Source organism: Rhinatrema bivittatum, chromosome 9 (genome assembly GCF_901001135.1).
Source record: "Rhinatrema bivittatum chromosome 9, aRhiBiv1.1, whole genome shotgun sequence".
NCBI classification, from domain to species: Eukaryota; Metazoa; Chordata; class Amphibia; order Gymnophiona; family Rhinatrematidae; genus Rhinatrema; species Rhinatrema bivittatum.
The window spans coordinates 78749485-78766633 of NC_042623.1; the positions used below are offsets into that span (position 1 = coordinate 78749485).

At 43.3% G+C, this 17149-nt stretch overlaps 1 protein-coding gene across 4 annotated transcripts in view; it reads right to left on the minus strand.

The window, feature by feature from the left end:
* The window catches only part of TTLL8 (tubulin tyrosine ligase like 8), a 545909-nt gene that overhangs the window by 10124 nt on the left and 518636 nt on the right, over positions 1 to 17149 (minus strand). Inside the window, exon 14 of one of the 4 annotated variants that reach the window (XM_029615310.1) lies at positions 9469 to 10561. The exons of 1 other annotated variant lie outside the window; for it this stretch is intronic. In XM_029615310.1, coding sequence (XP_029471170.1) covers positions 9870 to 10561 — 692 coding nt within the window. In that variant the 3' untranslated portion in view covers positions 9469 to 9869. Of the gene's footprint in view, positions 1 to 9468; positions 10562 to 17149 lie in introns of those variants that run through there. 2 more of the 4 variants (XM_029615309.1, XM_029615308.1) reach the window with 2 other exon arrangements.

Here is a 17149-nt window from a genome sequence, read left to right on the forward strand (position 1 = left end):
CCTAGTTAGTCCACACTTCCTCGGAGACCCAGTAAAGCTGTACGCCTTACCTTGTCTTCGGCGCTTCCCGGCTGCGACCCAGGCGGTCTCCGGCTGCGGGGGGAGAGGGTGAATACCTTCACCGCCATGCATAAGGAAGTGCACCCACTGCCTCTAGGCCATGCCCGAACTCGTCTCGCTCGGGGGCCAAGTCCACGCCGGGACCGAGGCTGCCTCTAGGCCGCGCCCGAACTCGTCTCGCTCGGGGGCCAAGCCGCACCAGAGCCCTTCTCACTCGGGGGCTAGGTCCCTGCCGCGAATCGGCCACCGGACCAAGGCTCTTACCTCCGAGGGACCACGGAAGTCAGCTCGGGAAACTCAACTGGGTGAGTGACCGCCTGGTATCACCACAGGAGTGCGGGGCTCACTTCAGTAGGTTTCTTCTATGAATTTAGTTGTTAGAATTTGGAAACACGCTCAGCGAGCGTGAGGTAGCTCCAAACTGCTTTGGAGACGGAAATTACTGATTTGCTACACTTCCTGTGGGGGTATATGTACCCGTGCTGACGTCAGATCCGTCTCCAACTGCTAGCACGAGCACACTATACCCATTTGTTTTGAGTCCATCTGCTACACGCTAGGAAATAGTGTCTTGCCTCTTCTTTTTTTGGTTTATATTGCAATAATTGTTGGCGGTCACTGAACTTGGCTCTTCTGTATGCCTGAGTTATAGCCTTCTGTGGGTATCCTCTCTCCTGGAATCTGCCCTGCAAGATGTTTGCTTGAGCTTCAAATCCTTCTTCTGTGGAACATATCTGTCTAGCTCTAAAATATTGGCTCACTGGGAGCCCCATTTTGAAACTTAATGCATGATGGCTGGGAAATCTCAACAAATTATTGCGGTCCATGGGTTTAGGGTGGATGGTAGTCTGGAACTGACCGTCCTGTACATCTATAGCCACATCCAAGAATGTAATATTTTGCTTTGAAAATTGTGCAGTGAACTCCAAGTGGGGGTCTACAGTGTTGACCCATTTAAGGAAACATTGTAACTGGGTACTGGATCCTTCCCATATGAAAATAAAATAATCGATAAAGCGATACCAGCATTTGATATTTTTCCACCAATGTGATGTGACTATGTGGACCTCTTCAAAATGGGCCACGTATAGATTGTTTAGACTTTTATAATTTGATTTGTAGGCCTCATATGCACAGAGTTTGTCAATCAATCAAACTCCCAATTGGTCATAGGTCACATTACTTTATTTATAACTCCAATATTTTTTGGTATTTACTTCAATTTTTGTAAAAGTCACTTGTAATTAGATATTATTAAGCCTTAAAGAAACTTCAATGTTAGTAATACATCTCTCCTGGGAAAATCCCAAAATAATCAATAGTATCAATGCAACACAGTCACTTCCTCTGTATATTATTCCAAGTATAGCGATACTTATCTCAATAGCACAATGTTCAAATTTTCAAAATCATGACGCGATCGCGTTTCGAAACCAAAGGTCCTGCTTCAGGGGAATTGTCTACTCCAACTCTTCATCTCCAAATTAGATCTTCCCTTCATGGCACAAAAAACGGCTTCTTTGAATCTTTTTTTCCTGCGGTCTTAACTGAATTTGTGAGTCTGAGTTCAGACCGCGGGGAAAAAAAGATTCAAAGAAGCCATTTTTTGTGCCATGAAGGGAAGATCTAATTTGGAGATGAAGAGTTGGAGTAGGCAATTCCCCTGAAGCAGGACCTTTGGGTTCGAAATGCGATCGTATTGGGATTTTGAAAATTTGAACATTGTCTTCTTGAGATAAGTATCACTATACTTGGAATAATATATGGAGGAAGTGACTGTGTTGCATTGATACTATTGATTATTTTGGGATTTTCCCAGGAGAGATGTATTACTAACATTGAATTTTCTTTAAGGCTTGATAATATCTAATTACAAGTGACTTTTACAAAAATTGAAGTAAATACCAAAAAATATTGTAGTTATAAATAAAGTAATGTGACCTATGACTAATTGGGAGTTTGATTGATTGACAAACTCCTTGCGTACGGGTCCTACAAATCAAATTATAAAAGTCTAAGGGGTAGATTTTATAAAAGTACGCCCGCCAGGCGCAAACAAAAGTATGCTGGATTTTAATAGATACGCGCGTAGCCGCGCATATCCATTAAAATCTGGGGTTGGTGCGTGCAAGGCTGTCCAAAATCGGCAGCCTGCGTGCGCCGAGCCATGCAGCCTCGGAGGGAACTTTCCTTCCACCCCCCAGCCCTATCTAAACCCCCCCACCTTTGTTTTAAAAGTTACGCCTGCCAGAGGCAGGCATAACTCGCATGCGACAGCCGGCTGGCCTGCGCACGATTCCCCAGCCCAGGAGCTGTTTTGGAGGCCTCGGCCAAGCCCCCAAAACACCCCCGGGCTGGAACCACGCCCGTGGCCCCGCCCCCAAATGACATGCCGCCACAACATGCCCCCCCAACATGCCCCCTCCAGGAAAGCCCCGGGACTTAAGCACGTCCCTGGGTTTGCGCACGCCGCCAAGCCTATTCAACATAGGCTTGGCGCGTGCAGGGTGAACTTGGGGCAGGTTTTCGGGGGGTATGCGCGTATCTTACGCGCGTGCCCCTTTGAAAATCTGCCCCTAAACGATTTGATTGAATTTGTGGCTAATTGGAATGATATAAATGCAAAACCAGTGAAACCTATTATATTTTTGTATTAGTACTGCAAGGTTTCTGGAGTACACTGTGGTGTGTTTTTGGGCTAAATTTTTGTGATTGACCACATATAGATTGGCCACTGCTGGCGCTAATGGGGAACCCATGGGAATACCATGGATCTGGTGGTAACATTCTTGACCGAACCAAAAATAGTTATTAAATAACACTATTTCAGCCAGTTCTATTATGAAACTGGTTTTGATTCTTTGAACTGTTCTACGTTGAACTAATGTTTCCACTACTGTCCCCAATGCGCTGTCCTGCAGGATGTTCGAGTATAATGAACTAATGTCCATTGTAACTATACTCATATCATCCTGGACAACCTCAACAGAATTTAGCAAACTCAAAAAATGTGCCGTATCTTTTACATATGAAGGAACGTGCTGTACATAAAGTGTAAAAAAATGTCAATACAAATTGCCACCGGTTCTAATACTGATCCATTTTGTGACACTATGGGTCAAATAGGAGGTGATTCCATACTTTTATGGATATTTGGAAATGAGTATATGACTGGGTTCCTTGGATTTGCCACTGTTAGAAAATCTTTTTCCTTCTGCGTAAGACCCATTTCCCTCTGGACCACTTCATCTATTTTCTCAATCAGTGTTATAGTGGGATCATTCTGAACTAACTGATAATATTTAGTATCTTGTAAATGAATCATCAACTTGTTTATATATGTTTCCTTGTCCTGGATCACCACCGCTCCCCCTTTGTCCGCTGGTTTAATCATGATTTGTGTAGAATTGGACAAACTTTCAAGTGCCTCCCTTTGCACCTGTGGTAAATTTTGTGACCATCTCAATATTTTGGATTCATATATATATATTTATAATGGAACTGGTATTGAACAGGTCAGGCGACATCCACGGTGTCATGTTGGATGGTAAGGAGAGGAGAAACCACTTCTAATATTGGCAGCTTGAATATAAAAATGCAGCGATATAATAAGTCTGTCGGAACTTCATTTTACAGAGAGACTCCCCTGAAGAAAGACGCGTAGTCTGAAACACGAGCGTGTCGGGATTGAGATTCAAATGTAAGCCAGACAGTACACAGGAGGTTGGAAGGCATCTGCTTGGAAAATCATCAAGTTATAAGTTCAAACATCAACCATGGATGTCGTGAAAGTTTTGGGACTTTAAATTTTCAAAAAATAGAGCATAAAATCTCTCACTGAGGTGGTAGGAGGTTAATGATTATATTGCATTAATATGTATGAAACCTTCTACCTACTCAAAAATAATTTTAAGATGGGATAAAAAATTGAAAAAAATACTTCCATTAATTGTGTAGGCATTGAGAATAAAGGTGAAATGCACAAAATATTAGGGTAATAAGCTAAAAAAAAAATAGCTTTTATAATTACAGTGATAGAACAGCAAATTCTGTTCTTTGATGATTATACAATTACTAGATCACTGATTTTGTGAAGCTGATTTATAGATTGGTTTGTACGAGTTGTAGCCATTTTAGGTTTGTCTTGGAGATCCCATTTAGCAGAGAGTTGCAATAGTCTAAGCAATTAGTGATAACAGCGTGAATGATAGAAGCCAGGTTATACTGATCAAGGTAGTTGTGTAGTTGCCAGATATGACGGAAATGCATGAAGGAAGCTCTCACTACTTTTGTGATGTGAGAGGTCATTAACAGATTGGGATCCAGTTGGTCCTCTAGCTTCCGAACAGCTGCTTTATTGTAGCACAAAAAATGACACCCATCTACAGCTCTGTAAATTTACAACTGAATTGTACTTCCTGAACTCTCCACTGAGATGTGACACCACTAAATGTATTTTCTACCAACTTCAAGCTGTAAGTTCAAAGTGAATCATATGTCCTGCAATTTTTGATATGAATGTGCCACCGTAATGTATCTTGATATATATGAAGTTTCTCACCCCACAATATTGATGTAAGGCAACTCTTGCCCTCTGTCCCTCCCGATGCAGCCTCCCCGGGAAAACATGGCCCGTGTCAGGGGACTGAATCTTTTTCTTTTGGAGCTGTGAGAATAAAACAGCACATTGAATTGAAAAACGCCTGTTTCTGTTATATGGAACAGTGAAAGTTTCCTTTGGTTACACTTTTGTTCAGCAGTTCTTCTTTGGTTCTTTCGCAACCAACACTTAAACCAAGGTCTCCTCCCATGTCTTACTGCCAAGCTTCATAATAATCCAAACAGCCACCAAAATTCGTGAGGCTGTTATCCAAAATATCTGCCCATCCTGTGTTCATGGATGTTAGGATTCTAGCCATGGTCATTCCGTGAAGCTTACCCTAGCCCAGATGCAGCCAGAACCTCTGAGGTTAGGGTTGTAACCATAGTAGCTCTGTGCAGGTAACCCTAATATTCTTAGAAGTCTAATATAGCATACCATTAATGTTAGGTTTATAAGCATAGCTACTCCAGGTTGGTTATTCCATCCTAGAATCCTAATGCAGCATACCACCTCTCTGTGTGCCCATTGGCTTCTATTCTCCACTCTTTGGCCCTCTAAACTTCTAAATGACTGAGCACATACTCAAGTCTTCTCCCTCATTTATTCAAACTGTTATCCACCACCTATCCATTCCACCGTGCCTAGTGTCTGTACCAAGCATATGTAAATTGTCACCACATGGCCATACAATCAAAATTGGCCATAATTATGATTATACAAATTCAGACCTTGCGAGGGTATATCTGAGAAGAAATAACTTGCTGTTGTGTGCACACACTAAATAAGCCTTTTACAATCTTGTGAAAAATGACCATCTCTTGCCTACTGAAACCACTGTTCTGACCACATTATTTATGGAGTATATCACAAAAAAACTGTTAATTTTCACAATGTCCATATGAAACTACAGATTTACATGGAAATCTTCATAGATTGCCTACAGATTTTTTTCATCTTTTTCCCCTGCATCTTTCATTCCTTTTTCCCAGACAGCAGCTCTCTCACTGATCTGAGAACTCAAGGAGCACTTCCTCCACAGCACACTCTCAGCACAGCTCATTGGCTGTTAGTAACTGCCACAGCAGTGGCAACCATCATCTGTTTCTCCCTGGGCTTGAGTGTAACATCTCCATGGCATGCCATTGCCTGACCAGCTCTAACAGACAAGGGATCCATGCTGCTTTCTGGAAGTTTTAAGCAGTTTGTGCTTATGTAGCTGCTCATTAACCAAATTCATTTAAGACCACAGTAGCAGCTGAAAGAATCTGAGACCATGTTATCAAGATGCATTACCAAACATGATCCACCATTGTGATAATCCAAATTTTAAAGAACCGTAAATAAATTAAAAAAACATTTAAAACTACACAACCTAGCTTGATGTGTCCATCAAGCTAGGTTGAGAGAACCTTGCCCAAATCTCATCTTGGAGTGAGTTTCCTCACTCCGAAGGCCAGCAAATCTTCACAAGAGACCACTGTTCTGTTCGTAGGTGTCACGTAGAATGTCAAAGTGGCCCCTAACCCCCCCTACACTCTTACCTAAACCCCACCTCGAGTTACTAGGTGGGCGTACTATAGGGATACAAATACCTACCTATGGGCCATGACATTATGGTCAGTCTCTCTCTCTCTCCCCCATGTGTCTAGGACCATTAACAATGGTCCCCTGGTGGTTGAATGAAGGAAATACAACAGGTCTGGCACTTATTGCAGAATCTGAAATGGTATCACAATTTGCACTAACTTAGCTCTTCGCACAGGTAATTAGCATAAATGATATATTAGCATAAAACACACCCCTTTTGCTATCGCATGCAGTACTTACCGCATTTTGATAAATCCACCCCTTAATTGGTTAGGGGTAGGGATAAAACAGATTGAAAAGAAGGTAGAGTTTTGCATTTAAGAATTATGATTCTATTTACTACAAATATGGAGTATTCTCTCTCTGAATTTGATTTATATTCCACCTTTTGGCACTTCAAAATGGATTATATTCAAGTACTGTACATTTGTCTTTATCTCAAAGGGCTTATAATCTAATAGGGAGATGTATCAAGCCATGATATTTTATCATAGGAGGTGCAAATTATCATTTGGGGGGGGGGGGCGGTCCCACAATAGTTTTCCGCTCCCCAACAAAATATTGCTGTTTTCACAACATGATTTTTTAGCACGTGATGAAAGGGGGCCTATTTGTACAATAGCGGCCAACCTCAGTTGCAGCCACCATCATACTAAAGGTCTTGAGCCGCTAAAATGACTCCCCCCACAAACTTCTCAAATCATACCCAGGGGGTCTGTGGAGACCGCTGCTAGCCATTACTCTGCCACCTGCAGAAGCAATGATGACATCCCCGCAGAAAAAAATTGTTTAAACCCTCATTTAAAAGATCCCCCACCCTTCCTCTCTTTCCCATCCTCAGTACTGCATTGTCAATCATCCCTGGAATCTAGAGTTCCCCCAAGCCAGTCCCCCCACCTCAAGCCAAACAAAAAAATACCTGGTGGTCTGGGGCGGACACCCTGAACTCCTCCCAACCTTCCTAAAAGATTGATAGTGGTTAATGGGGGCCTGGAGTATCCCCTTGCTAAGGGCTCAGTCAATGCAATTTTTCAAAATGGCATCGACTGAACCTTCCCCCTATCACATTACAGGGGCAATCATGACAGAAGCAAGGTTTGGTTGCTATTTTGAAAAATGGCATCAATCGTGCCCAGAGCAAGGGGTCACTCTGGGTCCCCACTAGCCATCACCAATCTTTTAGAAAGGTGGAGGGAGATGGGGTGTCCCCCTAGACCACCAGGTGGTTTTTGTGTGGCTGGCGGGATGGAAGTTGAGGAGGACACTAGATCCCAGGGAGAGTAGACCATTTGGAACCTGGGATGAGGTAGAAGAGGAGGTGGTGGGAGCTCCTTGGAGGGGGTCTTTTAAAGGGTGGATTGAAGACATTGTGGGATACTTTATTGACACTAGGGGAGGGGCTAGGGAAGGGGGCAGGCCATTGCCATGTGGTTTAAACAATTTTGTTTTTCTGCTGGGGGTTGTTGTGTCCTCTACCAGTGGCAGGGGGTCCAACAGAACCCTGGACAAGATTTGAGAGGTTTGGGGGAGGTTTCGGGCCGCTTGGCCCTTTAACTTTTCCCTCGGGACCATCAGGGAACTGTACTAGCATCCCGATGCTCCTCCAGGAAAATAACCACACTTTCCACAAACATGATAAAATAATGGGTCTGACTTTTTTTTCTAAGTCAGCCGTGTTATTGTATTTACATTGAATTGCCTATTCATAAGCTGCTTTGCATGCAATAAGCAATTTTATGCATGCAAATGCTTGCAAAGCAGCTTATTTCCATAGGGAGAAGAACACATTGAAAATATTGTGTAATATAGCTGCATTGAGCAATAAACAGCGTTTAATGCGCGATATTGCGGTTTAGTAAATCTCCCTATAAATTTGTACCTGAGGCAATGGAGGATGGAGTAACTTGGCCAAGGTCACAAGGGTGAGATTTGCACTCTTGCCTCCCTGGTTTGCAGCCCATGGCTCTAACCACTAGTCTTCTCCTCTGCTAGCCTATTTGAATAATTAATTAATGATGTCATATGTAGGTAATATGCAAAGAAAGTATGATCTGAATGAATCCCTCAATGGAAGCTGTGCAAAGTCCACAAAAATGTCTGGTGAATGGCAGGCCCAATCTGAAGATTTATAGCATAAGTGTCAGTTTGTATCCTCTTATGTATCTAAATACATATATACTATTGAGAAAATCATGCAGTTTATGTCTGGTTTCATATAACTTTTAGAAGATTTGGTTAAAATGGTTAATGCATACCACTATTCTTATCAATACAGAGTAGCCAACTCTACAGGGCTGTATGCATTTTAGTGCATAGCAGCGTTTTAGAGCAGCTTTCTTAAATGCCTACAAGGAACTTGCCCAAGGACTGACATCTAAAATGTTTCTCATAAGCACAGAACAGGTAATAGCCGATTCTAAATCATGTCATCTGCTGAGCAATAACAGCAATCACCATCCACCACAGTTGGCTGAGGTTTCCAAAAACTAGTCATTACTACTTGTAAAAAGTGTATATAGATAGATATAGATATTTTTTTTTATTTAAAACTTTGTCATTGTGGAAGGTGCTGGTAGAAGTTCTGCATGTATCCACAAAACAGGTACATAATAGGTAGAAATAGTGTTAGTGCAAGTTTTCACACATTGCCATATCAATATGTTTCAAAACTCTGAAAGAATCAGGTTTATTCAGTCTCTGTGCCAGTGCAATCTTTGGTTTATCTGCTGCATATGCCAAGAATTAGTGCTACTTTGTGACAGTGGCTTTTATTAATATGGCCACCTGTCCGCTGGGAACTGGACCAAGGCTATCAATTATGTAGACCACCTAACAATTTTCAGGAGGTAATTTTTATAAACCTGGGAGAAAGAGGAGAAATAGCGGCTATAGCAACAAAATATGTGGTATCCTGCTACCAGATCAGAAATGACACCTGAGCAGGGACAATATGGACCACCACCGAAAACCTGAGACATCCCTAACTGTGTAGTTTTCATAATCTGTAACTTTACTTGATTTATTGTTTTGTAATTTATTTTATTATTCTTTAATTTCAATGATCATATATATCTCTTACTTTGGCAACACATGTATAATTGTCATTCTAATAAAGTTATCTGAATCTGATTACTTTTACTAACTTCTAACCTGAATCAATAACTAAAGATGAAAGGATCTGCAACCCTGTGCCAATCCCATGAGTCATCCAATTCTTACTATTAAGTGGAGAATACTTTAAGTGTAGGTGGTGCATATAATGCATATGTATATGTTCTTCATCACTTGCAGCCTGGATCTGTTATGTGTTTCCCAATGCATCAGTCACAAACTAGTGGGGAAACTACTGATGGTGTAAATTTCCCAATAAAAGATGTTGGTTTTTATCTTTAAATAAAGAACAGGATTTCTCAATGAAAGAACTACTCTGTATATCTAGATTTACCTCTTCAGTTCTCATGACAAACTTTCTAGGACAATGCCAACAAAAACAAAATGATACAACTATCATCCATTCAAATGTACATTATTGGCATATCTACTAAAGAATATATAAATATTTTGACAAGTAAAATATTTCAAATAAAAAAGAATGACATAAATGACATAGGCAGCTATATTAACATGTGTATCTGTTTATTTTTGCAGGAGGAGTGCTTTGATTAGTTGAAGGGTCCTGCTGACCTCTTTGCCTACGTCTCAAAACCACTCTCATTGCAGGAGTGTGTTTGTGTGATTCTGAAATATCTTTAGGCTTACAGGGAGGGTAAAGGACACGGAATGTTTCAGTGCTAACGACACCAGTGGAAGGTGGTGTTTGATAGCGCCTTTTTTCTAACAACTTGACAGGGTTTGGGGAGGACGTACGGCTCTCATTATTAGCATGGCGCAATTCTGTCTTGTAGCTCGGCATGCTTGCTGTTGGAAGGGCAGTATTATTAACACATTTGTTTATGGGCCTTCCTAATATGATGTTTTCTTGCCTAATAATCCTTTGTTTATAGTGCAGAATCTCCATCTTGCTCTTTTGGTTATCAGAGGGTTGCTGCTTCAGCTGATAAACTGCACTGTCAGAAGTAGACTCTGTGAAAACGTTAAACAGGACAGCTTTCTCATCAGATGTGCATGCCTTCTGAGGAGACATACTAGACCTCTTGTGCTGGGTGCCAGTCTCTGTGCTTGGTATAAACTTCACACCAATTAGGGCAGGCTGCTGAGCTGAGACAGAAGTCGATTGTTTCGTGTCTGATAAACCAAATGTCACCTGCTCAATAACATCTGCGAGTTCAACATCCTCACTGATTTCTGGATCTGTGGAAAGGATTAGTTCTTATTATAAACAATCTTGGGGTGGCATTAAAAGTTTTAGTTATAGTTAAATTAAAAGTAAGTATTCAGATTCTGTTTATTATAGTAAGACATTAAGGGGTTCATATTCAATTGCTAGGCGGCTGGCAAAGTCAGCCGAATAAACTTATCTGGCTAACTTTAGTGGGATGTTCAGAAGCACGGATGTGCCGCTGAATATGCCCATCTGCTCTACGTCATAACGAGAGTTGTCTGCATAAGTCATCCAGCTAACTCTGAATATTTGCGTTAGCCAGACAACTTATCCAGCTAACTGCCCAAAAACACCCCTGGAATACTTTCAACTTATCCAGCTAAGATTTATCCGGCTAATTATTTAACAAGATAACTCTGAGGTGGTCAATCAGTGGGAATTTTAAAATCCCACCATTTGTCTGGCTAAGTCCAAGGATAGGCAGACAAATGGTGCTGAATATCGACCTCCTATTGTCTTCACTATAAGTAAAATCTGGAATTGTATAATACCTTCAGTGCAGACTGTTAAAAAGGTTGCAGAATCCGCAGTCACTCCATGGGCAGCTGTGGGCAAATTTGATGTAGCTTCATGCAAATCAGCAGAACTTCCTATAGAAGCCCACAAGTATCTACAAATCTTTAGGATTTGTTTTGTTTTTTTTTAGCAACCTGCACTGTGAATGTCACTGTATAAGAATGGATATTAAAACTATTATTCTAATTATTTGAGAATGTTAAAAACATATACTTGGTCAGAATTCTATTAACTAGATATTTGAAAAAGTAAAGCATGACTGTATGATCACTACTGTAATTTGTCATTTTCGAGCAGCAGTTCCAAGCCTGCTCAGGCTGAGGCATAACATTATTGTTACTGATCCAAAGACCATTGTTGTGAGGTAGTATGCTCTCATGAGCCATGATGCAGACAACTTAGTACAGAAGGCAACACGCCCACATACATAAAAGTACACAACCTATGAGGCGCATTTTATTAGCAAGAAATAGTTTAACTGAAAGAAACCTCCTGTTCCTTAAGATCAGGCTGAGTAGTTTTAGCATAGTTTTAAATTAGTGCGGTTGTTGTGTTAGTCTGCATGCATACATATTAAGCTAGGTTAACTTAACACATTTATAATTAGCTTTTGAAAGCTGTCCTCCTTTCATCAGGTAAATGATGGGCAGTGGGCAGGACCAATGGATCTATAAGGGAAAAGTGAGACATTCCCACCCTCCACTAGTTTTGGGATTATATCTTGGGTGAGAGCAACCCCTAAGCCCACCTTTGCCAAGGTCTTGGTATTCCCTCACCTCTTCCCTTTTTTTCTCTTTTCCTTCCCTTTTTCCCATTACTTTATTTCACATGGAATTGTTTTTTTGCACTGTTTCCTTCCTATACTTGCAGTCGTACAGATCTCCATTTTAGTTAAGACCAGTTTCTTTTGTGGTCCTCCTCGGGATAAAGGGAGCCAATGCTATTTCACGTGCTGAAGCCTAACTCTTGCAGCCCCCACTATGCCACATTGGTTTTAAATAGGGCAACACCTGATGAAAGAAGCATATTTCTTGAAAGCTAGCCACAAATGTAAAACGTTGTCCAATAAAAAGGTATCACCTACAATTTATTTTTTGCCCATTATTTCTATATAGCACTCTTTTGGGAATATGTTATCAAACACTGCAGTGTACTTATTTTTTACACAATGCACTGTTCTTAAAGAAATATTGAACAATCAAACATAATTATAAAGAGCAGGAGTTACTTCTGCATGGGATCAAACAGCAGCATGCTTTCTGTATAGCTCTGAATGACTAACCTATTTCTTTTCTCTTTCTTTGCAAGTTGTCTTATATTGAGGAATCAGCTAATTTCCTTTCCAATCAGCATTACTATGACCTAGATTCATCAAATCACTATAAATATAGCAAAAATAGTGCCTGTGATAAAAAAAAAGGGGTATGGTTAGTAGAATTTGCAGCCTGCCACATCGCATAGGTAAATACTGCAAGCAGCGTTGCATCACCACACGTCGTATTGCGTCACCATGTGCTGCATCATTTTACGAGGCCAGCATAAATTAGTGCGTGGTGCATTATTTTTTTTCAGTTTATGTATACAGGCTTCCTGCAGCTGCCTCTTTGAAGGAGTGTCAGGAGTTTGGAGGTGTTGGTTGTAGCTAGTTGGAGGTTCTTTATAGTGATTACTGGGTGAGTTGTCTTGTTTTCTGTTATCATCTGTTCTCCTTTGCCTTGGTCTTTTGTCTTCTTTGTTGGAGTGAAATTTTTTGTTAGTCAGTCCAGTTTGTCTGTCTGTCTGTTTATCATTTGGTGTGGAGGAGTGGTGGTGGAGGAGTGTGGAAAAGTGAGGAAAAGTGGAGATGGAGGAGTGAGGAGGAGTGGAGGATTGTTGGTGGACAGTGATGTTTGTGGTGAGAAGGAGAAGAGAGGAGGATGGAGCATGAGAGGCATGGGGAGAAAGGAGAGAAGAGACGCGAGGAGGGGGAGGAGGGAAGAGCGGATATGGGAAGACGAGGGCAGGAGTTGTAGAGGAGAGAGGAGTAGAAGTAGGGGCAGGAGTAGAGATAGGTAGGAGGAAAGGGATATGAGGAGGCAGGAGGGGGAAAGGGATAGGCAGGCAAGGAAAGCTGGAAGAAGATGGCAGGCTAGGGATAGACAGAGAGGGCAGAGAGGAAAGGAGTTGGCAGGGTAGAGATGGGGGGGGGGGGGGGAGAAGAGAGGGGCATGGGAGGGAGAGTGAGGAAAGGGAGGACCCCTCTCCAGAAGTGGAAGTGGCACTTCTTCTGGCAGCCAGGCAGAAGGACACTCTCATCACAGGACTATCAAGTTTAGCATCCAAGATAATGAGATGGTCATTGCAGGGGTCCTGGAGTATTAAGCCACGCTATTTGGCAATCGGGCGGGCAAGACCTCAAAGGCAGCCAAAGGCCAGATCTGGTGCAAAATAGCCCAGCACATATCCAGGCACAGTGGAGTCCAATGAAGCGGGGAGTGGGTGGCCCACAGGTACCAGGACAATAAGGTGCAGCTGAAAGGCAAGGTGGCGGCCAGAAATAAATATCTACGATGGACCATAGGAGGAGCCCCTTGTCCTATCGTCCTCATCTCCATGGAGGAGTGCCTCGTGCAAAGGCTGGGACCACGTGAGGGCATGGATGAGTGGCTGGACACTACTTGAGCCGCAGCCGATAAGTTCGCCTCACCTGTAAATGGGCAGGCATCAACGGGTGTACACATCATTTGGCATAAGATGCTCACAATGCTAAGAAGCAAAGTGCATCTCTGATGCCAAATGAAAAAGGATACTAGCTGGCATTGGTACTTATGTCTTATGTTTTGTTTCCACAGCTCTCACCCATGAAACAGCCGGTCCCAGCCAGGAAGCCCCAGGGACCAGCCAGCAAGCCCCAGGGACCAGCAGTGCAGCACCCCTTTCACACAGGCCCTTCATGATGGATGCCCAGACCCAAGTGAACAGGGAGGAGGAAGAGAAGCAGCAAACCCAGGCTCAGGAGCCATTGCAGATGCTGCAACCTCTGTTTTCACCCAGCCCACTCATTGTGTCCCTCAACTTCTCTTGCTTCATGGAGGAACAAAGCCTTGACTGGGAGCCTATAGAATCATCACAACCTAGAGCCAGCACATCATGGCACCAGCCGGAAGCACCACACCCTCGGCAGAGCTGCCCAGAAGCCCCATCATGCCACATTTGGAGGCCCAAATTCCTGCACTCCACACCATCATTATAGCACCAGCACTAGCACCAACAACATCCTCCACCAACAGAGGAGTCCATGCACAAGCAGCTGGACCAGCTGGAAAGGAGGCATGGTGTACAACTCTAACACATATGGGCAGACCTAGTGCTCCTCAGGAGGGCTATCAACAGGCAGAAACAGATCCTGCGAGATCAGATAGCCGCAAACACACAGAATGAGATGATGCTGCCCGCAGCAGTGAATTGCATGACAAACGTGTTGACACACATCCTGCAAAGGATGCCCAAGCAGCCATCCGAGTTTTAACCAGCATCACTGGAGTCCATAACCCACAGCAGTCCCTGGATTGGTAAACGCTCAAGGAGTAGGCCCCCAAAAGAGATGCCCCCCCCAAGTGACAAGCCATGACATGGCAAGGGGCCAAAAAGGATCAAAGGTTGTTGCATCGAATGACAAATAAGAAGAGTTGTACCAACATTCCTGGGTGGGCCCCTCTACAGAGTTCCTTGCCAGCCAAATAGAAGAAGCCTGCTGGGCTCATCCTCACTACAGAGTTTCAGTGAAAGCTAGCTGGAAGAAGCCTGCTGGACCCATTACAGAGTTCCAGTGTCAGCATGCAGTGTCTTCCTAACTCTAAAGCCCTCCTCGATGATCTGCCCATATTCCATCTTGCTTGATGTGGCCTCCAGTCACAGTCCAGCTGCTGTATTCTCATCATGTCTCATCTCCTGCTCCGGATGCTGGTGTGTCATCACAACTCTGCTCATGCTGCTGCTGCCTCCATGCTGCTGTGTCTTCTCCTGGGCCTCCTGCCTCCATGCTGCAGTGTCTTCTCTGAGCCTCCTGCCTCAGTGCTGCTGTGTTATCTCCTGGGCTTCCTGCCTCCATGCTGCACTCTTTGGACTTGGTCCTTCTGCCTTTACTTGAACTCTGCTGCCTTGCCCCTTAGGCTGTCCCCTTGAATGTACTATTTTAACAGGGACTGTCTGGGGCTTTCACTTAAACTCAGCTGCCTTGCCCTTTAGACTGTCCCCTTGAGTGCACTCTTTCAACATGGACTGTCTGGGGCCTTTTCCTAGCCATCACATAGCAAGGATGCTACCAGCACCAACATTACAGCTGCAGTTTAGCTATTGGGGGTGCAATTTCTGCCAAAAGGATAAGATTCTAAGCCTATATATGTAATGATGCCATTTCAAACAATGTATGCACAGGTCTACCCAGAATGTGCTGTGCATATAATATAGAATGTTTTGTGCCATTTCCTATCTTGTCCTTGCAGATTGTGATTACCTAAGTTGTTGACTTGATTTCAAACAGTGGCCTATATGTCTTCACTAATAAAGTGATCACTGTTTTGAAAAATACACTTCCTGGTTGGCTCCTTTCATTGTGTGTTTTTGTGTAAAGGGTTCACTAGGGACAAGGTTTGCCCTTCACATGACCTTGCTTGCTAGAATACCCTGGCACATTCCAAGTAGCCACTTATCTAACAGGCAAGACCATATGGGCTAGGCCATACAACTGAACGCTCAGCGTATGCTCCTAAGGAAGACAGCGAGAGGTAAAGAAGAAGTTGATTACTGGGGACCTTCAGTATTGCCTCTTGTTGCTTTCTTCACACTGCATACTCTTAGCTAACTCCTGCTTACATTGGTCTGTATGTAAGATGGACAGTAACTAGCTGCCTAACACAGTATATTGTGTACATGTAGAGCTTGTGTGGTGTTAAGGAAAAGTTGCAGTCATCAAACAAGGCTTGATCTTTGCTCCCCTCACGACATGGCTATCTGTACTCAACCATTTGTATCTTTCACAGTAAACCAAATATGAAGTCTACTTGCTGATAGTTGGAACAGATTGTCAGCTGCTGTGTGACAACTGGGGAGGAGGAGTGAGGAAGTATTGTCGGTTTGAGGAGGAGTGAGGAAGTATTGTCGGTTTGAGAATGTCCACAGGTCAACAGTAGAGACCTAGAAAGCTGCTGCTGCTTGAGACCAGGCAGCCTTCCACAGACTGGCTGGCACCCCTGTACTGGCATGGCTTGGGGATCTGTATAATACATGTAAAGTAAGGATGACCTTACAGGTAGTATCCAGATCCAGAAGGCAGCCCACTACAGGGATGGCAGTCAGTCTGTGGAACTCTGCCTGGACCCAAATAGCAGCAGCAACCCTCTAGACCTTCTGCTTTTTGCCTGTGGACATTCTTGATAAGATACTACTCCCTCACTCCTCCTCCCTAGTTGTCACACAGTAGCTGACAACCTGTTCCAACAGTCACCAAGTGCACAGCGGTGTCGAAGGGAAAGGTTAGTTAGTGTACAAGTGAAGTCCCGAAAGTGCTAAGCAAAACCTGTCCCCTAGATTCTACATCAGATATGGCCGCATCACCTCTATGTATGCACAGGAAAGCTATAGACCTACATATGGTAGAAAAAAAGGTAGCCATACCCTGCTAGTGTATAAGAGGAGAAAGTGAATGTCCAATGATGCGACCTGGGGTGGCATCTTCTATGTCTGCTGTGCATGATATGATCAACAGAGAAGAGGCTAAAGAGACCAGTGACTGGAAAAAGATACTCTTAATTAGGACTGCCACCAGGCTTCGGGCACCCGCCAACCAAACCAACCCCATAAACCCACACACAACCCCCTACACCGGGTATCTCTCTACATGTTGCCATTAAATCATCATCAAAACCTCATCGAATCAGGCCAACATTGATGCCATTCGGTGGTCCTTGCCACTGCATGTTCCAGCCATCCCAGCATACCCACATTCAGAGGACAGCTTCTTAACACCCACTTCCTCCCTCCCTAAAGTGGCAAGCCTCAAT